Source organism: Varanus komodoensis, unplaced genomic scaffold, assembly GCF_004798865.1.
Source record: "Varanus komodoensis strain SLA01 unplaced genomic scaffold, ASM479886v1 scaffold29_1, whole genome shotgun sequence".
In the NCBI taxonomy this organism is placed as follows: domain Eukaryota; kingdom Metazoa; phylum Chordata; class Lepidosauria; order Squamata; family Varanidae; genus Varanus; species Varanus komodoensis.
In genome coordinates, this window is record NW_025335759.1 from 4,801,195 (window position 1) to 4,823,002 (window position 21,808).

The 21,808-nt window shown below is 37.2% G+C and overlaps 1 protein-coding gene across 31 annotated transcripts in view; it reads right to left on the bottom strand.

The window, feature by feature from the left end:
• The window catches only part of EPB41 (erythrocyte membrane protein band 4.1), a 116,993-nt gene that overhangs the window by 35,951 nt on the left and 59,234 nt on the right, over positions 1-21,808 (bottom strand). For 6 of the 31 annotated variants that reach the window (XM_044434699.1, XM_044434700.1, XM_044434714.1 and 3 more), the window contains 15 exons: positions 18,743-18,970; positions 16,587-16,691; positions 15,816-15,858; positions 15,198-15,273; positions 14,026-14,244; positions 12,568-12,655; positions 11,034-11,186; positions 10,360-10,457; positions 9,450-9,622; positions 8,614-8,730; positions 6,844-6,963; positions 5,229-5,354; positions 3,506-3,717; positions 551-607; positions 386-427 (listed from right to left, as the gene is read on the bottom strand). In XM_044434699.1, the coding sequence (XP_044290634.1) occupies positions 386-427; positions 551-607; positions 3,506-3,717; positions 5,229-5,354; positions 6,844-6,963; positions 8,614-8,730; positions 9,450-9,622; positions 10,360-10,457; positions 11,034-11,186; positions 12,568-12,655; positions 14,026-14,244; positions 15,198-15,273; positions 15,816-15,858; positions 16,587-16,691; positions 18,743-18,970 (1,857 nt within the window). The remainder of the gene's footprint in view (positions 1-385; positions 428-550; positions 608-3,505; positions 3,718-5,228; positions 5,355-6,843; positions 6,964-8,613; positions 8,731-9,449; positions 9,623-10,359; positions 10,458-11,033; positions 11,187-12,567; positions 12,656-14,025; positions 14,245-15,197; positions 15,274-15,815; positions 15,859-16,586; positions 16,692-18,742; positions 18,971-21,808) is intronic. The other 25 variants (XM_044434722.1, XM_044434711.1, XM_044434727.1 and 22 more) reach the window with 12 other exon arrangements.

Genomic DNA, 21,808 nt, shown 5'->3' on the forward strand with positions numbered 1-21,808 from the left:
TAAGAAATCATTTGTAAAACCAGTATTTAATAATACATGATATACCTACGTATATGTCTACAGTCTAGCATACTTCTACATCATATTACTTCTACTGCCAAATATTTTTCATTTCCTCAAATGCTGACTGTTTAAGTTTTCATGGAAGGGTGGGCAGATTTCTTGCAAATTGGGAAACACAGAATGGAAAAATATGTTTTTATTCAAAATTTTAAAAACACCTTGGTCCAGCTATTGTTGGACAATGAGGAGTATTCTATACACTGACATCTAATGAGTGAAATAAAACTACACAAAGTAACTAGAACACTGCCTTTTTAAATACATTATATATGTATGAGTGATATGATAATTTTTCTTTGATGGAATTGAAAAAACAGCTAACCTTCCTCATTCTTATCGGGTCTTCCTCTTTTTCTGCACGCTGCTGTTTTGTGACAATTAAAAAGACAAAAAAGTGGATTTATTTATCTGAAATGCTCATGTTTTAGCCTTTTTTTCTTTTTTCTTTTTTGAAAAGAAAGAATTCAAGCAACCTAGCCAGACAAACCTGATTTTGGTCACCATTTGTGGTGGGTACTGACACTTCGATATGCACTTTCCCCACCTACATTAAAAAAATAAAGTGGCAAAAACATTTTTGTTTTTGTTAGTAAGTTTTTAAGACAGCTTTGTTTCAAAAACAGCTATTTGTTTTTGAAACATTGTGTAAACATGCATTAACATGCAATTTGTTGAAGAGAAATAAATGACACTATATTTTACAATGACAATTTGTTAGTTCAACATAATTTTAAATTAATACTTCTTGTTCACAAGGTTTTGGTCAATTTCTCAGTAAATAATTTTAAATATGAATATACATTATAGACCTATATACCTAAAAATGTCTCTTTATACATTTTAATGAATTCATGCTTGTGCCAAAAGGCATAAAACAACACTATGAGAAATCTGTTACATTATAGCATTAGAAATTGATATTGATTGACAAGTCAGTGTGATAGTTTAGAATGGCTACTGAGGAACCAAAGCCATTAGTATGGTAGCCCAGTTCCTGAGAGGAAAAGGAAAGCTATCAGTTTGGCAGGCATTAAAACATGTCACAGAAAAGACTTAGGACTGGCAAGTGGTCCTGGTCAGGACACAGCAAAAGAGACAAAGTACCCAGAAGCAAGGAGACCAAATGATGCAGAGTATGCAATTGACTTCAAAACAAAAACCTAGGTTAGTTGAAGAATGGGTGTTGAGGAAAGGGACAGAAGAGACAAGAAAGTGAGAAAAGAAGGTGCAAATCAGGGGAAGGGTTCTGGAAACAACTTCACAATGCTTAAGACCAGGAGGTGCTATATGGGAGCAATGGAGGAGGAATGTAAAAGGAAAAAAGAGATTAGGAAAGGAGCCCAGAAACAGTATAGCCAAAGAAATGGGAGAAAGGAGGCAGTTGACTAAAAAGTGAAAACCTAAGTTCAAATGTACTGCTGGGTCCAGAGAACTGGAAGCGCAAAAAATAAAGTCAAAAACACCTTCTGCAAACACTTGTGCAAGTGAGGGCTGCCATAAGAGTATGTGAAATGCAACAGAAAAGAAGATTCTATATATCTGTTTATTACATTTCTGGCCTGCCTTTTTTCCTCTTGCAAGGAACCCAAGGTGGCTTGCACAGAAGAATACTTTCAAATTTAGTTTCATTGTTCACATGCAGTGTTCTACCACAATCATAAAATAGCCTTTCTGTGAATAGAGGATGAAGAGCCAAGGCAGAAGAATTGAGTAGAGCCTAGAAACAGAAGGGAGTGTGGACATGCAATCAAAGGAAATTTTGAATACTACAAACTGTGGGCCCGGGAGGCAAAAGGCAAATAAGTGCTAAATCTGGAAGATCCTGGCATGGGAATTCTAACTCATTGTGGTTTGTACTGCCACTGCGTCATTGTTGTTGGCAACCCTAAGGGTAAGGGTAAGAAATGTGGGAAAAAGTGAATTTCAGTTATTGATTTAAATCAGGACTGTCCTTGACCTCTATTTAAACACAATAAAAAGATAGCACTCCATTAACTTGAACAGAAACAGAGGCTAAAGTCCCTGCTGAAACATGACTTGGAGGGATGAAGTCCACTTCCCACCAAGATATTGTTCCACCGCTTTGATCTCAAAATTTCTATTTGTGATGGTATCTGGACACATTTTGAAACTGTCAAATGTGTTTGTAATTTAAATTAAACAGTCATGCTATTTGTTTAAGCTACAAGTTTCTAAAGTTTAAAAACAGTCCTATAACATATATTAAAAAGCAATCAAATTAATAAAAGGTCATATACAACACACAATCACATTTACATAACAAAACAAAATGTCAATGTCATCACAACTATGCAAACAATAATTCTTTAGATCCCACTTTAAAAGTAATATACTTAATATATAGTACGCTTTTTCACATATTGAGAACTGATTCTGTAAACAAGAAAGTCAAGGAGTTTGCTAATTGTGAAAATTATTTCCAGAATGCACTGGGCCTGAATAAAATGTTGCAGCATTCCCTAAAACAGTTTTTCTCCTGCCTATTTGCCTTATGTAGAGCCTTCCTACTTTGGTTTTGTGCAGTCTTTACGTTAGATCAATTTTTAATGACATGTTGCAGCAAAGTTTATAGGATGTTAAAAAAGAGAAGGGAGTTAAAATTGGAACTTTTAATGTAAAAAAGTAAGGCTCTTCTTGCCTCCAATCACATAAATGCTCTTACTGAAAACAATCAAAAAGTAAAGAAACACCTGCATACAATCAACAGTAATAGGAATTAAGTACGTCAGTGTATCCTTAGAGTCAGGGTTTTCAACAGGAGTTAAAATATATTTTACTGTAAGAAAAGAGACTACTGGGATCAAAAGAGTTCTGACTACATATGCTACCAATGTTGGCATTGTTGATTAACAGACCTGTATGTCCCAGAAATATAATGTCTGGGGTCACAGTGAATGCTGGGATGAAACCCTGAACTGGGAATTTCCTCTGGGAAACCAATGGAGGAAAAACACTGAACAAGTTTCATCAGAAAAAAAGCTAGAGAAGGGGATGACGCTTTCTAACTACAACTAAAGGCTACAGTCACCCTGTTAAGCACAGTATTCAAGTTGTATGGTACTTCTAGGATACAAAAGAGGAAAAAAGATAAGGGAGGAGCATTTTAGGGACTCTCCCAAACAGTCACAGTGGAAACTGGTGAGAAAGCTGGGCTTGAGCTGCCTTCTCCTGCATCAAGGGGAGAAGACAGCAGAACAGGGCAAGTGCTGCCATCTAGTGTGAGGTGAAAAGGCAAAACAAATGAAAATTTAAAGAGACTGTATTCAATGGCTGTTTTGGGCAGCAAGAACCTTCATCTGGGCTCACGATACGGATCAAATCTCATGCAAATGCCACTCTACCAATACCAATACACTTCTCTCACCAAAAAATAAAACTGACAACCTAATGTTACATGTTAAGAATAGTAGTCTAAAAATACCTGGAATCCTTCACATGGCTCTGTTTTTGCCTTCTCTGGTAGAGTTTCTTCATGTTTTACTTCTTTTCTCACTGTTTCCTTTTCAGATTTAGTGATGGTTGTTTCCTTTCTATCAGATACAGCTGTGGGTGCAGATTCAGTTGCATGGCTTTGAGCAATAGCTGGTGCTGATGTAGGGCGAGGACTTCGGTCTGGTGTAACCACTGCTACTGCTGAGTAGAAATAATATTTTTAAGACAAGGTAGGACAAAAATTAAGTTTCCATCACCACCACAACCAAGGAGCAGGGGAAGAAGAAAGAAAGAATTTTCAAGTCACAGCACTGCAAAAGAAAGTTGTGCAAAGCAGTTGGCAAATTTAGTGCAGAAAGCTAGAGTCGTTTTTAATATGTACTGAAATAAGTGAAGAAAGCAAAATCAGATACTGCCAAACAGCCATAAATTGAGTGCTAGCAAACACCACATTGTTTAAAGAGCATCAACATTTAGCTGTAATAAATAGCTAATTGTGGCATGAGTAGTAAACACTACATCACCAGTTGATTATTGCTATTAACCTCCAAACAATGCACCCCAAAATAAGAAAATTTAAGCCCTTTGAGTTTGTTGCCAATTATAAACATGTTGTATGAATCTTGTGCCACACTGAAGACAAAGTGACATCTCTCTGTTAGGAAGGGTGGTCAGGTCCAAGCTCCTTCGTCTTTTGCACCAGACAGTCAAAAGCCTAAGGTTATGAGGGAAGAACCTTTAAAGTGATTCTTTCTTGCACCAAATACATCCTTCCTGGAAACTGGGGCAATGCTAACAGCAGGAGTCACAGCATGTGTTCATCCCACATGTTTTCACAGCAGAAAGGGACTAAAACTGCAGTACCTCCACAATGTAACAACTTCAGAAGGAACCTTAAGAAAGAGCTCTGAGGCAACAGGCAGGTGAACCAGCAGCGCCCAGTTAATGCCAACTTATTACAGAATATCAACTAGCATGCAAAAATTCTAAGTACTCCACATTGTTAGATATTCTCCAAAAGAATCTATATCCTCACAAAAGTCATTTCCAAAGTCTGCATTCTAAAACTGAACATGTTTCATCAGTTAAGTAAAAGCGATTGTTGCCAAGTTAAGATATACTCAAGCTACAGTGCAGTCCTGGCCAGTGGATGTTAACTTTTCCTACAATCCAGATTTGACTCTTTAGCACTAAACGAATGCATGATTAAATTGTATAAAGGGTGTGGGATTATGCACTTCATCCTCTCTGTTATGTCCTCCAAAAGTACAGATCCCTTTTCATTTCCCCATGCTGTAGGCCTAATCTATGTTTCCACTGGAAATACATGCTTACCCACACTGACAGTGCAATTGCTCTACAAGACAGTGTGGCACAAGTACGGAAGAGCATGTGTACTTCAAAGAATAAAACTGCATCCAATCCACATACGCCCCCCTTTCAGAGCTGCTGTTCCTAGATATTCTCTAACTTTCATAATGCCATGTAGTTTCAGAAAAACTTCAATCACTTAAATTCTTCCAAAAAGCAATATAATTTTGGAATATAATTTCCATATGCAGTCATATTCCATTGTGTGAGCGTGCCATGCCACTGGTAGGTGTTGCTCACTGTAATGAGCACTAGTGAATTTTCATGGTAAATGAGAGAAAACATTGACCGCAAAGGAGGATGTATTAGCCATGAAGTGTGAGAAACCATTACTGGTATACCTGATTCCTCCTGAACTGTTTCAAGAAATAGAGGCTTTCGTTCTAGATCCTGCACCACAACTGTTCTTTCTTCTTTCTCCTCTTCTTTTATTGAGTTTATGTCAAATGTTTCAAGAACACGTATGGCTAAAAAAAGTTATGCATGCATTTAAAAACTTCAAAAAATTAAAGAAAAAAATGGGAGTACATTTTCATGCAGAGTTTGTCTCACCTAAATGCTAACCCTACATAATATTGTTAGCTTATGTTTTGAAAAATAAGCTTCCAATACCATCATTTGATTTGTTCAACAAATCATGCACTACACACAGACAGAAACAGCAAAGAATTGCTGTTTGTTTGTTTGAGAAGATGACATATTTTATGTTTGGTAAGCTGTTCAATGTCTGTTAGTCCTGAGCATGAGCAGTGTAAGCAAACATACATGCACACTGCTTAATGTTTATTATTAGGAATCAAATGCTCAGGAAACATATAGTCTCTGAGAAATGTTTCCATACACCTTGAACCCAAGCATCAGTTCACTAGATACTCATTCCCCCTTTCTGAAACATTACCTTCTCCTAAATCCCAAGGAAACCATTTGGAAAGCAAAAGGTAAGGTACATATGAGCCTCTTTGCATTTTATCCCCAACACAAATATCTACATACTGCAAGACTGGAAACAATCCATAGGTTTGTAAGCTTCCTGCCTACACTGCCCACGTTCCTTTCAGTATATTTCAGCTTGGATGTCATGATAAGCCAGGGGCATAGAGATTCTTGGCTTTTCAGGGTCTAGAAATCATGCTGAAACAAACTGTCCAATTGCTCCCAGGTGGTTCCCCCTATCAGTGAGAGCAATTTGCAAACCATGGACACTGTGTTTTGCTTATTGAGACATCTAAATTTGAGATACTGTCTTATCTATCTCCAAATCAGCCAGATTCATAATTTATGATTTGTTGCTTGTTTATGACTCCTGACTTGTTTTGGGGAAGACAAAACAGAACCATGTCATGGTAAAAAAAAATCTATGGATGGAAAATTGTTTAACTGAACCCACTGGCAGAAGGAGCCAAGTAGAAGCAATGTGACATGCCAACTGGCCATATGAATTGAGAATAATGCTCAAATTGAGAGATCATTTCATTATCTGAAGTACAATCAGGTGATGGAAACCAAATGTCCCTTAGAAAATTCGATATAGGGGATATAAAAACTTTTTCAAAAGCTGTTTGCATAACCAGCTGCATGGAAGTGGAGGTGCTGGGCAAGGTTATCATGGAAACAAAATGCTTACTCTATAAACGAACACTTGTTTCTGGATGAACATGTGGATTTCTACATCTCAGATAAAGCATTTTAATTTTGGTTTAACTACTAACAAGATCTTAGCAATAGGTATTACTGATCCCTATTAACCAGCACTGCACTTCTGTTTTTTTTAATCATTTAGCAATGCCTCCGCTGGCTTAACTGCATTCACAATAGCACTTGACTACAAATGCCTGGGTGACTTCTGATTTATACTGCCACTTACATGCAAAAGAAGCATGGAAAAGCAGACTTAACTACTGAGGTTAGGAATGTTGAACCACACTAAGCCACACTGAAATGAGGTCACACTTGTACCTGGCTGTTTTTCTAATTGTTCCACTAATTTTGTTTCTGGATCTGGAACTCTGAACACTTCCAAGTTCAGCTCTGCCTCAGTCACTATTTCTTTTTCAGTATTCTCAAGGGTATCTTTTGCTAGAAGAATTGCATAGTTAGTATACCATCAGCATGGCTTCACTTGAAAAAAAATAGTGTTGAAACTTCAACATCCACAGTCAGTCAACATCTCCATAATGAACAAAGTGTAACAAACAGTGAGGAAGGTTTCACGTTCTCAAGAACTCATCAAACTGAACATATAAAAAATGGGGTGAGGAAAAGAGTTAGCCAGCTCTGATTTCAAAAATGGGGGTCAGCCATTGCTTCTTCTTTCCAGTATCCTAGCTACAACCTGATATGGGCAGCACCTAGCAGAGCCTAATTCATTTAAAGTCTCCATTTTTAGACTGGTTCTGTCTTATTTTAACCCCACTTTTTACACCATGAAGCCTGACAATGAATACTGGAGAACATAAATTCGTGCTCACTACTTTGTAACATTTTGGTTGGTGCTAATAAATATACTCATCACTTGTGAATAGTGCATTTATTGTTCTTACAACACAACTACCTTTGCTTTATAGAACACTGGAATTTACTTAGGCTAATAAAGGCTTTGCTTTTATTTCACATAAAAAGTCTAGCATATTATAGTGCAACATAAATATTACTCTGTTGTGCTGCTCTAACAGCAACTCATGCACACATCTGAAGAGAAGAAAGAGATCTTGAGACAAAGCTCCCCACACCACATATTCATTTTCTAAAATGTGAGTACTCTGTAATTCTTGTGCTGAAAATTATTATCCTATTTGCAATCTTAACATTATATTCAAACTCTGCCTGGATTATAGCACATGTTACTATTTTTAATGTTGTTCAAGCTTTACTGTTCATGGTGTCATACACTCAAGTGCGTGTGTGCAGCTTAACTATATCACTAAAGGAATAGTTTTTCTTGATACCTCCTTTCTTGGAGAAGTGATGCTTAAAAACTTCATTGTGTATCTTCTAATACACATTCTAGAAAGTATCTTTATCATTTCTGTAGTTAGTGCTCTTCAACTAGGGCTCAGTTCTTCACATTAACCTTTTATTCTGACTTTTATTCTTAACAATAGGATATAGTCAGAGCATTTTCCTCACTAGTATAAAATGGTTCAATTGTTATAAGTAGTTCAGCAAATGAAATAGGATTATACCTGTGTATTTCCATCTGCATGAAGCCAGCTGTCTCATAACTCTAATGTACATATTTGAACAGAAGAGAATTATTTCCTGCACGCTAAAAGGCTGAACAAAGCTACTTGAGAGAGCTGGCATCTTTCTACAAAACACAACAAAGAGCACTGTAGCACATACCAAAGCATGGCCTTTTTGTACTGCTTCAGTGTGGAAGTGGCAGAATTATGATATTTAACTTCACAAGTAGCTCAAAAGAAAGTGCGTTCTCTTACATTATCTGACAGAAGATCCAAAACAGAACTGACAAATTCAATCAAAGTACAAAGCATTTTCCTAGCCCACTAAAGTCTGTTGAAGGAAGGGCTTTGAGGACTGAATTAAGAAGTGACCAAAAGTGTTCAAACCACTAAAATCTGAATTTATTTCTTTAGAAACGAAAAGTTACATGCGGAAGCATGTGAAGCATTTCAGAATCAGATTAAGATGTCTCAACCAATGAAAAGACAGAACAGGCACCGCAGAGAGAGTCGGAGAGAGAATCAGAGCTACCCGCAGTGATACCTGGCTTCTCCTGAAACTGTTCCACAGGTTCTGATTCCGGAACCCCAACCAACACAACATCCTCATGCTTCTCCTCCTCTACGGGTCTGAACTCAATTTTTTGAGAGCCACGTTTTGCTGAAGAAATTGTGTAGATGTTACAGAATATACAGAACATAGTATGCAGAAAGAGAACGTTGCAGATTTCACTTTGGATATAATTATTGTTTGGTCTTGCTTTTTGTTGCTGATTTTTCAAACTGACTTTCAGCAAAATGAAACTTTGCCTTAATTCTTAATTACAAATCTAGAATTCTATCTTAAGAAGTACACAATTGTTAATTACTTCAGACAGGAAGTACTAGAATGCACACCATTATGTCTTTTAGGTTATCCTACAGTGCTATGTTTATGAACATTTCAAAATTCTAGGGTCAGTTCTTACATTATCCTCTAGCATGGGAGTCTTTACAGAGCCACTTGTTTCCATGCATCCTGCACTGTGGCTCTATACAAAACCAGCATTATTCCTCTAGAGACCAGAAAGTGGTTCCTAACATTACACAGCAATGTGGGAAGAAGCAGAGTGGCTCCCATGAAACTAAGGTAAGGTAGGAACTAGGCCTACATAACTGAATCCCAAAATCTTTCTTCCTTTATGCCATGAACAGTGAATTAACATTATGAAACTAATTAATGGAATAATTTAGCATATCAATTGGTAGAGTACAGTCTTAGAATCAATATGAAAATCTTAAACTGAAGATCTAAGAGGAATCTGGAAACAGTAAATCTACATATTAAGACGGGTTTATGAAGATTCTCACGGTGAAGTGGAGAAAATTTTTGATACTCACCACCATCAAGGCTTCTAGAGGCCCTCTTACTTGCTGTTCGTTCAAACTGCGGGGCAGGTCTGTCGATCAGGGCACTAGCTTGCCTTGTCTGTGCCTGTGTCCGACCACTGTAGCGAAACTTAGAGCCAAGTACCAGGAATCTGCTTTTGGGAATTGCTTCAGTGGATGTCAGCCTAAAAGTCACACAATATTTCAATTTAACTCATTTCCAACCAAAAACCAATAATGCAAAGAAAATAAGATCCAGCATTGTCATGTAATAGCACCTATATGCTTGGCAAAAATCAGTAGGAACCATCATGTTACTCTTCTGATTTATGATGACAGATGGAATGCAACACCCCAATGGTATCCTCAAGTGCTCGTCTTTGTTTTTACACATATGAGTTCCAATCACTCATATAAGGAAACTAAATTGTTGCACTTAGGTACAATATTGCTATAGGGGCAAACCCACTCAAGATGGCTTGGTCTCCACCAAGACACCAAGGAAGGTGCGATGAGGCAGCATGCACACAGAGATGGATCACTCACCCTCTTCTCAATATTCAGCAATATACAGTCTTCCCATTTGCATGCATACCCATCTCTAACAGTAATCAGCATTTCACAAGTACACATGCCAATAGCACATTATACATTTCCTGAAATGTTACAAGTACATACATTTAATAAGAATTTTAGTTGCCAGATTATTTTATTTAGAGTTATTGTTTTAAATGGTTTTATTATCAATTGAATGTTTCATTTTATTGTCATCTTTTAAAACTGTTTTTTATTGTTTAAAATTAATTGTTTTTAATTGGGTGTTGTACAATGTAAACCTCCCAGAAAGTCATTTGGATGCAGCATATAAGTATAACAACTAAACAAACAAACAAACAAATCAAAATGGAAAAAATCTACATACCTGAAAAATGTGTGATGTTCCACACAGACTTTCCACAGTTTCTTAGCTGCCCGATAGCTAGGAAGTTTGAATCCAATTGTACTTTCATATTGTTCATGCTACAGAGAACAAGACAAAGTAAGTTCCCTTTGGCACAGGTTGACTGCTCTTGTTTTAAAATATTACTTTTCAAAAATAATTCAAAAAGAAACATGAAATGTTTTTTGAATCTATTAACATTATAGCAAGATTTCAGCAATTCAGAGAGTCAAATTTCACTAAAACAGAAAAAGTAAAGGAAATACCTTAATGTAACTGTTAGCAACACTTGCAGCCCTCCAGTATGTCATTGTTCATCAGTACTATGAACAAATACATCTAAAACTGGAGTGAACATCTATTTTCCAACATGAACTTAATAATTAGTATCAACACAATTCAGGAATCATTTCATTGTCCTGAGCCCAGAAAAACACATTTAAAAGAGTAGAACACGCTCCCTTGTGGATACCTCTAGCCAGGATCCAGGAAGCTGCACTTTGTACACTGTCCAAACTATGATCAAGGGTAGCCTCCCGTAAAACACATTACAGCAATCAAGCCAGAACAGTTAATTCCTTCTTTCCTCAATATTTTTATGAGATAATAAAGATACAGAAATTGAAATGAAAATAGCATATGACTCCACAGCTTACCTCACCAGGACGAATCTTAATAAAAAAGCTGCTGCGCTTGTAAGAAATCTTCAACACTTTGGGCCAAGGGAAACGATTGATTCTCAATTTATCTTTATAGACAAGAAGGCCACTGGAACAGACTCCCAAAGTGATATCCACACCTTCCAAATCCTACAAAGGTTAGCACAAGTTAGAGCATACTTTAAAGGTGCTTGCAAATCCACATTTCAATATAAAACCACTTGGCCTTTGCCCCTTTCTCAGGGCTAAACTACATGCTCTGTTGCAATAGGTAAAATGTGGCTGATCACAACTCAGGGAAAAAGTACTCATGGCCCCAATCCCATGAATGCGACTAGATTTAGAATTTGTTACAGTATCAAATTAAACAAAATAAATCTGCTCATCTTAGAGGTGCTAGAAAACTCAATTTTTACTATTTACCAGACACTGTTTATTATCTGTAATGCAAAAGATATGCTTTGGTTATAACGTGCACATTGTTTGAGCATATAGTGACATTTCTAAAGGGTGGTTGAACTACGTCACCTGTAGGATGGATGCCCCACTTTAGACATTAAGCACATCTCATTTTGAATGATACAATGAAACCACTATATGATGGGAGCTGGGCTGTAGCTATATTAGCAGTTGGGTTGGCCCTGTCTTAGAAAGCAAGTAAACCTGAAAATGTTATGGTTTGCAAATGTTAATGAATGAAGGTTGCACAACTGGCAACTTTCTTCCTATCAGGTGCAGCAGCAGAAAGGTTGGGGCATAGAAGAGGACACTGTTTGTACAGAATGTAAGGACTGATTCCTGGGGAGGAACTCTCAAAAGTTGGGTGTGCTCACCAAGAACTTGCACTCCGGGTGAGACAAGAATCTGGGAAGGCAAGTCCAGGAATCTGACAGGTTCCCACCCCTCACACATCCCTATGAGTATACAAATAAGATGAGAAAACTCTTGGCTACAATCTCAGTTTTACTTCTTCACAATAAAGTACCCTTTTCAGGGGGATATCGTAGTAATCTGTAAATGAACCACTAGTCTGATTCAAATGAGTTTGGATTTCTATGAATCTGATTTGCAAATTCCACAATGGACAGGCTTTTTCTGAATCACAGAGACTTGCAGACCCTTTTTCACTTTCTGTTGAGGGAGATGTGCACTTGAGTAAGTACATACATTTAAATACAAAGACAACTTCAAGAAACTGGAAAAAATAGATTTGTGTTTCCACTTTCACTGACATTTGGGGCTGGAATAGGGCATTTTTGCAGAATTTCCATTCAGGAACAAAGTCACCCTAAAAGAAACCTGATGACATCAATGAAAGGACTATGGAACAGAGGAGGCCTGAGAACCCACAAACATACACATGGGATAGACTTTACAAAATCCTTATGTCCCTACTCCCTATTCAAGAATATCATAATCTGGCACTTGATAAGGGAGAATTGATTCAAGGTTGAAAATGTAAATATAAAACCGAAGGCCATCAGAAATAAAAAGCAAGAACGTTAAACAATATGAAAAAAAATCTTTCTACCTTGGCTTGATGTAGATCAACTCCATACATAGACAGCTTTTTGGCATTTTCAAGAAATTCCAGATCAGCTTGAGCCGGAGTCATAGATCTACATAAATATAAAGATAAGGAGCTGAATACTTGCTTACTTTGCAGGTACTGCTTTTTCATAAAGCATTATTTCCAGTTCTTTGTTAAGTCCACTGCTATAGTATGTACGTTTTAAAAAACACAGTATGGACAGAAAAAGGAAAGCTGGGTACTCACTGTGAATTTCTACTCCAGTTTGGTACACAGGAGACATGAATTCTGCGAATGGTTGAGCACTTGCTAATTATGTTTTATCAAAAGGGGTGTGCTGGTCCCTAACAGAAATGTCTTTTTTGTTCTGTCTCTTCAGTTATATCTACACTTTCTTCCTCTTTTGTTTCTGGACCCTCAATCATTGCTTCATAGAAGCTCAGCTACAAAAAAACTGACTGGAAAGAGATACAGAGGCCAAGGCAAAAAGCTTGGTCATATGCTCCTGGCTTGACCTGGGCAGGAGGAGGTGTTAACCTGTAAGTAATGCTTCTTTGAATTAATCTTGCAAACTTCTTATTTTTCATAGCCAATTAATTTTCACAAAGTAATTTTAAAAATAAAATCATACCAACTCTTTGGAGTGTGGGCAAAAAACCAAAGCAAGCAGAAAAATACAATTAAGATTCATATTATCAAATGAAAGAATATATTAACTTCTCCCTCAAAACCTTTCTTAGGGTTGTAACCAAGCAAGTGATCCTTACACCAGATTCACAAACTGGAGCGGGTAGAGTGCGGCAGAGATACAGAAAGGAGCTCCACTGTTCATGGGATACAGTTTCTGAGATAGACTTAGCTATACCAGTAGAAACCAGTAGAGCAGTAGTACAAAAGAGTTCCATTTTTCTGAACATGGGGCAGGAGGCAATTATCATACAGGCTAAGGCAAGAGGTGGCTGGATTTTGTCCCCATTCCATTGATTCTTATATTTATTTGTAACTCCCTGCCCCACAAAAAAGTATGTTGCCATAGGAAGAATGACCATTTCACATTCCCATCCTTGTCTTCCCACAAAGCATAGCAATTGGAGAGCTCCTGGTGAAGCACGCCCTATAATCAGAAGTGGACTTTCCAGTCAATCAACTTCATGCCCCTCTCATCAGCATTTGATAGAAACATAAGTGAAAGGTACAAGTTTAGGAAACACAGTTCTGAAAGTCAAAGCCTGAACAAAGCCTCTTTCAGGGCCTGGGTACAATTCTGGTCACTTCAGAAGAGTGACCTTATGAGGTACAAGAAATATTCCAAAAGAGCCAAAGTTTAGCTTGGGCTTTGGGTGAATTTGATGTGTTATTTCTACCATTTACAGATGCCCATATTTCTTTTTTACACAGACCACTTTCATTAAAGTTATATAACATTTTTTCTCTTTAACTGATAGACTTAATATTCACCTATATGTTTTGTGTAGTTCCATGACCTTATCTTCTAGTTCTTTCGTTTGGTTTGGGGCCAGTTTGAATTCCGTGACATAATCTGCACTATGCAGATCTGGGTCATGGTCTCCTAGCTCAGACTGTACTGTGTAAGAACCCAGCAGAGCTAATGTAGCAAAGGAACAAGGAAGCCGTCCAGTGATAATGTCTTTTCTCAGCTGGAGACATAAATAATATCTGCAAAGAAAAATAAAGGCCTCATAATATGGAGTTGAAAGCATAAATGCCAAAATTGATAGGTATAAACACCTGGGACCGTAAAACTTCACTTGCAGTTTTCAAGATGTACTTTCATATGACTGAAAAATGGACCAGGACAGCTTGCCTGAGATCCAAGTATTACATGCAAACTTTCAGCAAACATTTTCTAATGCAGCAAGAAAATGAGGATGCTCACTGCAAATCTGGAACAAAGCCAGAATCATCATTATCACTATGTAATTATGCTTTTGAGATTTCTTCTCCTTTGTTATTCAGCTGATGAACTGCAGGCCATAAAGTAACTCTCAAAAAGAAAAGTATACAGGGCAAGTAATTAATCTAGGCAATATAAAATGGAGGACAGGATACAGAGGTCCATGAATGTACAAACAGAGCCTGGGAGGAATATGTACAGTACAGTCAGCATCATATACTTTGTCCAGGGGTTTGTAGGCTCATGGAACCCCTGCCTCTTGTTCTGTGGTTGTGCCCAGAGCATGTTCTCCTCTGCAGCACACAAAGCAGCAATTACGGATGTCCTATGTCACTATGTAAGGTGCACAATGCCAAAGATTTTCAATTATATGTTTGTTGTTTCTGGAATTAAAAATAGTCAGTATTATACCCAGGACCGAATGAATGATTTTAGGTACACTCAAGAACCTACATGCATCCGTGGGATTTTTACCCTTTGAACATTGGATACATCCTATTCTGAAACATCGTAATACAAACTGCTTATGCATTTCCTAATGTAGTATGTCACTGGGGGAGAGTGGGGCTTACAAAAATAGTCACACATGTTATCTGGATCCCAGGTACTATGTTCAAATTATTTTTAAAAATCTTATGTCTTTGTCACAGGTTTATCTTGTGTACTACTTCCATTCCTAAATAAGAGTTTACTTGAATGTTTGCATGTTGCAAACCTTGTTATATCCTCTGTCAATTGTGCTGGATCTGGAGGGTAAAATTTGACACTGAAGGTGAAATTCCATGGGCTTCCTGCAATTAACACAAAATATTTATATTTATTTATAAATACTTTATGCTGCATTCTAGATAGCTTACATTAAAATACCCAAACAATAACAGAACAGTAAAAATAAAATCAATAAACAGCAGCAAAAATAACAAAAATCTACTCAGTACTAAAATCTATCAGGGAACCTGAGCTAAAAACCAGAAAACATCTAATCAAACACTGGAAAATTAGAAGAAAATGGATTGGTCTTCACAGCTTTCCTGAAAACATGCAGAGAGAGGGCAGAATCGACATCAAACAGCAGTCCATTCAGAATAATGTGCTGTAGATGAACTCATGAATTTAAGGTGTCCTGACCCACAACTGGGAAACCAGCAAGCTTTTCCTCTGGATTTCTTTTTTGGTCAGTTTTCAGTATACTGAAAAAGCAGTTTTACTGAAACAAAAATCCCCACAGTGCATAACAAACTATGAAATAGAATTGTGTCCTGTTTACATTTGTGCTGATAGCTTCCATCATCCTTACATGATTCCAGTGATTCGCCAGAGTCAAGACACTTACCATGAACCTGTTTTTTAACCTCTTTGGCAGCATCCAACCATGTCTGTAAGAAAATTGTACCAACTAGTTACTGCACAAAAACTTGACAAGTGTTATGAAGATCTTTGTGTGAAAATGCATTGTCACCACATTAAATGAAATCAACTTTTGGATGCAATTGAGTCAAAGCATGTGACATCACCGACCTGGGGTGTCTCCCTCACTAGGTGTCCTTTCCCTGTCAATTGGGCTGGGTCGAAAGCCTGCTGGGTTGCTGGCTATTGGAAAAATTAAGAAAAAAGAGCCAAGCCATTCCACTGTTAATAATCATTTCTATTCCATTTGTGCTGGCTAAATATGCCCAGAAACAGCCAACCATAAAGAGAGGCATCATGGATTAGATCAAAATCTCCAAATGGCATTAATTAATAAAGGCATAATTGATTAAGGGGCCTTATAGAACTAGCCCTCAAAACCACTGTTTGCTCTTGGGAGGGTTTGCTACTATGGATTGGGATGCTGACCATGGTACTGATCTACCGTATTTTCTTCATATGTACAGTATTGTGCAGTATCTGTACTTCAGCACCTTTCTACATCAGAGCAGAAAGCACACTTCCAACACTGCCAAGTCAAATGACAAAATAGATATGCTTAACTTCTTACAGGCCAAGCCATGTTAAATTTCAGAGAGTTCTTGGGGGCCACATTCTAATTGTAGGTTGGACCAAAGGCAAAAGTCATGGTGCCAAACAAATTACCTTACTTCCCTCCCTCCCGTCTTCTTCTTACCTTGGAGGTTGAGGTATCCCAAATGGCCAGTCCAAAATAGTCTTCTTCCAAAAGGTTGAGATGATCACATACTTTCTTAAGAAGATCCTGTCCTTTTGCATGTTTCTGCACACAAACATATGATACTATTATGGTCATGCCTACCTTCTGCATTCAATGTTACACAGCCAAAGATACAGTCAGCTTCCATAGGCTTAACAGTAACCCCATACGGCTCAGAATTGTATTGAGGATTTTTTCCCTCTTTTTTGTGGGGCCTATTAAATTGTTTACTGTGGGGACTTTTCTGGGAAAAAAGGCTAAACACTACTAATTTTCTCTGGCAAGTATGTAAATACAGAAAGAGATTTACATGTGTTATCAGAGAAAACATAGGGTTGAAAACATAGTGTTTCCTTTTTAAAAATTAGCTATGACTGGAGGAGAGTCAGCTCTTAACCATTTCCTTGAAAAGCAAAATGCTCCAGAAACCCATTTTGTACTTATTTGCTATGAGGGGAAAAAATGGAAATAGTGTGGTATGGTATTAGGTCAATAAAAGCAATAATAGGCTGGTGAATTACAGCCAGTTTAGCACATCTGCGTTTTTCTAGAACACTGTACTTGTGACAGCATCTGAAAGCCAAAGCAATATTTCCCCTTGGAACCTCAAACATACCAATCAACATAAAAGCATTTCGAGCCACAAAGAGAGAGAGGTTTTCTTATTCTTTTGCCATGGCTTCTCTTTTCTATAGTCCAGTTTTATACTCTTTATCTTTCCCCCAGTATGTCTCATACTAAAAGAGTATAAAGGAGACACTTTATTCCATCAACAGTTATTTCCTTCAGCTAACAGTAATTCTCCAGGGTATTAACATGGGATCATGTAGTCAAAGATGCTAGGGACAGAACATGGGGCCTTACACAAGGTCAATATATGGTTATCACTGAAGAATGGTTCCTCTCCAAATGAAGGGATATCTTCAATAACATTCACTTCACTTAGCAAAGCCAACACCAGTTCTATGTTCTGTACACAGAATGTGATCCTGAAAATTATAAAGCAGGCATGCACATGTGCACACACATGCAGGCACACATGAAAGGCAGAGGCAAAGCTACTGATATACTAGAAGGCAGAAACTTGTCTTGTATGATAGTAAAATATAAGTAATGTTTGAATAGATCCACTGACCAAATTACAATATTTAAGATAACTGTTTTGCTCAAGCTGCCGTAGGAACTCGTGTATGTACACTGAGGTTCAATCAGGTGTTCATGGCATTAACAAGCACAGAAAGTTCTTGTTGCTAACAACCAGACTGACAAAGCATTTTCTCTAGTATTTCATTTGCTGAATATAAGAAATGTAAAAAACCTAAAGTCATCCTATAAAAAATGAGTGACAAAGCATCTGGACACATTATTCCTTTTTTTATTTTTCTCTTTGTAAAATTATATTCTTTATTTCTTTACTATAAATGTCATTAGATAGCTTTTTGCATTCACCAAGCTCCTAATTTACTTAAATTTATTGAGACTGTGAGCACCAGAAAATTTATTGAGACTGTGAGCACCAGAAAAAGACACGTGTATTTTTGATTAAATTGATGTTATTCATTTTGGAATCATCTTGAAATTAACTGGGCTAGCAATCTGAATAAAATACTGCTCTGATTCTCTGCTTTCTGGGCATTTCTGTAGCATTTACATTAAAACGATGATTTGTGTACAACTACTGCTGGTACATTCTTTCACTGGTAAGTATTTGAATATGGAGTAATCCAACGGAATTATAGTTTGGCTTTGCATTGGTTGCCAGTTCACACATCACAATTAAACCACACTGAAAACAAGCCACAGTGGGTTGGTTGTTCATTTACTAACCTACTTACTCCCAACAGGGTAGCTTGCTTGTGGACAGTAAGCAATGATGGAAAAATCTATTTCAGGTTTGCACAATATTATAAACCACCCTGAAACAATCCATGACAACAACCCACCATGGCTTATGATGCTGGGTAAACCAGGGCAGTGTTACAACAGATGTGTATACAACAAACGTGCATACTGCCATATGGATTGTGCCTCCAGTGAGGAGCAAAGGAGAGTTAAGGAAGAGCCAGTATGTTACCCTTAGGTCAAACTTTTGATATATCTTCTCTAATACTTACATCCACAGAACACTCAAAAATTGTGTCATCCAGCAAAGTAATCTTGCAGTGCATGCTGTTTCTGGATCTTCTTAATGTTTTCTGAGCACCTTTTAATTCCTTGTCTGCTTTCACCTTAGTGCCCTCTTTTTTTTCATCTGTATTGGAGCACTCGACCTGCTCTCCTTCCTTAATTTCAGTATCTCTGTTCTCTGGATCTTGATCTTCTCTCCTATCTTCCTGAGCAGGCTGAGAATCATAGAACAAAATTTAGCATCATTCTAGAGAATCAACTGCTGAGTTATAAGTCTATATTTTACATGATTGTCTTTTCCCATGCTTGAAAATGCAGTCATATTAGCAAAGTAAGTAATCTTTTAATGGATAAGAATTTGCATACCTTTGGTAACTTTTAATTCCATTTAAACTTTATTGCTTCAGCAGTAGTGTTTCAGAATTTAACTAATCAACAATGGCAGATCAGATAAATGCTAATTTCAAAAATAGAAGCTATTTCAAAATCTTCAACAAAACATGGAATACTAGGATGAAGACAGCATCTTTTGTAACTTTTCATTCTGGGTGAAATAAGTTTGAAAATGATAGAATTTCTGTTTTAACACTTATCTGAGTGGTCATGTAAAGTTTATCTGATGTTATGGGAAACTAAAGGCTACACACAACTTATAGTCTAAATAAATCACATATGGTACAGATACCTAATAAGTATTGTCAGCTGACTGCCTGTTTGACAATATCGGATTGCTGTCAAATAGTCAACAAAAGATTTTAAATTTGTAAATCACCCAGAGAGCCTGGGAGCTAATAGGGTGGTATAAAAATGTAATAAATAATAAACAAGCAAAGCCAAGAATGCCCTTTCATAATGGTGAACTAATTTTTAAGTGTATCATTAGGTCATGGGAAGGGAAGGGAAGGGAAGGGAAGGGAAGGGAAGGGAAGGGAAGGGAAGGGACGGGAAGGGACGGGAAGGGACGGGAAGGGACGGGAAGGGACGGGAAGGGAAGGGACGGGACGGGACGGGACGGGACGGGACGGGACGGGACGGGACGGGAAGGGGAGTTGAATGGGACCTATGAGGCTATCAAGTCCTACCACTTGCTCAACTGCCACTCATCTAGAGCAGGTCTGCACCTTTCCTGCTTAGCAAAGGTGACTCAACATGCTAGCGCTATGTAATGCTACACAGGCAGACCTTGCAAGATTCCCTATTCCCTACAACTTTAGGAGTCTGCTTACAGATTAATATATTTCCTATGCCACACTTTAATCACAACCACATTTTAAAACTTTCTCTTAGTTTTTCAAGATGCCATGGTGTCTAATTCCTGGATTCCATTCTTTTCCAGATTCTTAATTTCAGATGAATGTCTTACATGGAAAATATAAAGTATTTAATAACCAAAATATTTAGGGAATAACCATGTAGTAAACATAATTTGTACAGAAAAATGTACAAGTACTCCCATTATGGTAAATAAAACAGAAAAAAAATGATCATTCCAAAATCTAATAAGCACGTATGCTTATAAAATGGTCTCCCTTCAGTGAACATAATTAATTTCATCATTATTGCTACATTCAAAATTATATAAAACCGACTTGGTAGAGAAGGAAGGTTCTTCTTCCAGCAAGAGCAGTTACAGCAGCCAATCAATTTCATTATAGAACTTAAAAACAAGTAAAATCTTCAAAGGATTATAAAAAAGTTTGTAACCTGTTATTCATTCAATACCAAAATACTACAGACCACTACAAAGTTAATCTTAAGACATTTCAAAAAAATGAACATAATCAGCTCCTGATTGTATCACCCATAGTATCCTGTACCAAAACTGTATTATTTTAAATTTTATATAGTGTTGAATATCAGTGAGGCACGGTTTTAAAACAGCTTTTCACATCCAAAGCAATTAAATATTTACTGATATTTTGCCCTGTCCAATTTCAAAATTCCTGAGATATGTTCAATCACAGATCTTTCTCCCATTTATGCTTGTATGTTACTTCCCTTCCATGTTGCCTCTTTCTGAGTAGCAAATATAGTCTACCAATCAATCCTTGATTGTTTTCATCAACATTTCCTGTATTTGAGGTAAATCACATATGGGACTAATTTCTGTATGAAAGTGCTAAATGCATTTTTGATCTGAAAGAACTGAAAAAAGCTCCTATTAAATTTACAAATTTAAATGTTCTTATCTTAGCTAAACATATTTCCCAGAAGATCCATGCTATGAGATCTGTTCATTATAATAATAAGATTGAAGTGGTGACAATTCAATCAGGGGTAGCATAAAATCCAATAAGAGTTGTACAGTCTCTTCAGTTATGCAGTTCTCAATGTGCATAATATTGGTAGCTATAAAAATATTTGTTTATAGAATCAAATAGAATCAAATAACAGTAGAGCTGGAAGGGGCTAGAAGGCCATCCAATCCAACCCTGTACAGTGCAGGACTCCAAATTAAACCATCTGTCTCAGATGGAGGTCTAGTTGCATCTTGAATGCCTCTAGTGTGGGAGAGTCCACAACCTTCTGAGGTGATTGGTTCCACTGCTATAGTTCTCTAACAGTGAGGAAATTTTAGCTTGCCAGAATCAGGGTTCCTGTGACTTGAGCCTGTTATTCCATGTCTTGCACTCTGGATTGATAGAGAAGAGATCCTGGCATTCCTCTTTGGACAGCCTTTCAAATACTTGGAGAATGCTATCCTATCTCCCCTCAGTCTTCTCAAGGCTAAATATGCCTAGTTCTTTCAATCTCTCCTGGGCTTTGTTTCCAGTCCGCTGAATCCTTTCCTGCTTGTCTGCATCTTTCTTAATCTGTGTGTCCAAAACTTGACACACTAACTCCTATTCCCATCTTATATTGCTGTTAATGTTTTTTTAATTTGTAATTGTTGTTTTATATTGCATTTTACATTTTGTTTTACACTGAATTTTATTTTATTCTGTATTTTATTTTTTTATTTTGTTTCTGTAACATGACTAGGAAGCCTTAAGGCTAATGGGATGGGTTAGAAATCTAATAAATACATGCATACATACTCCAGATGAGGCCTC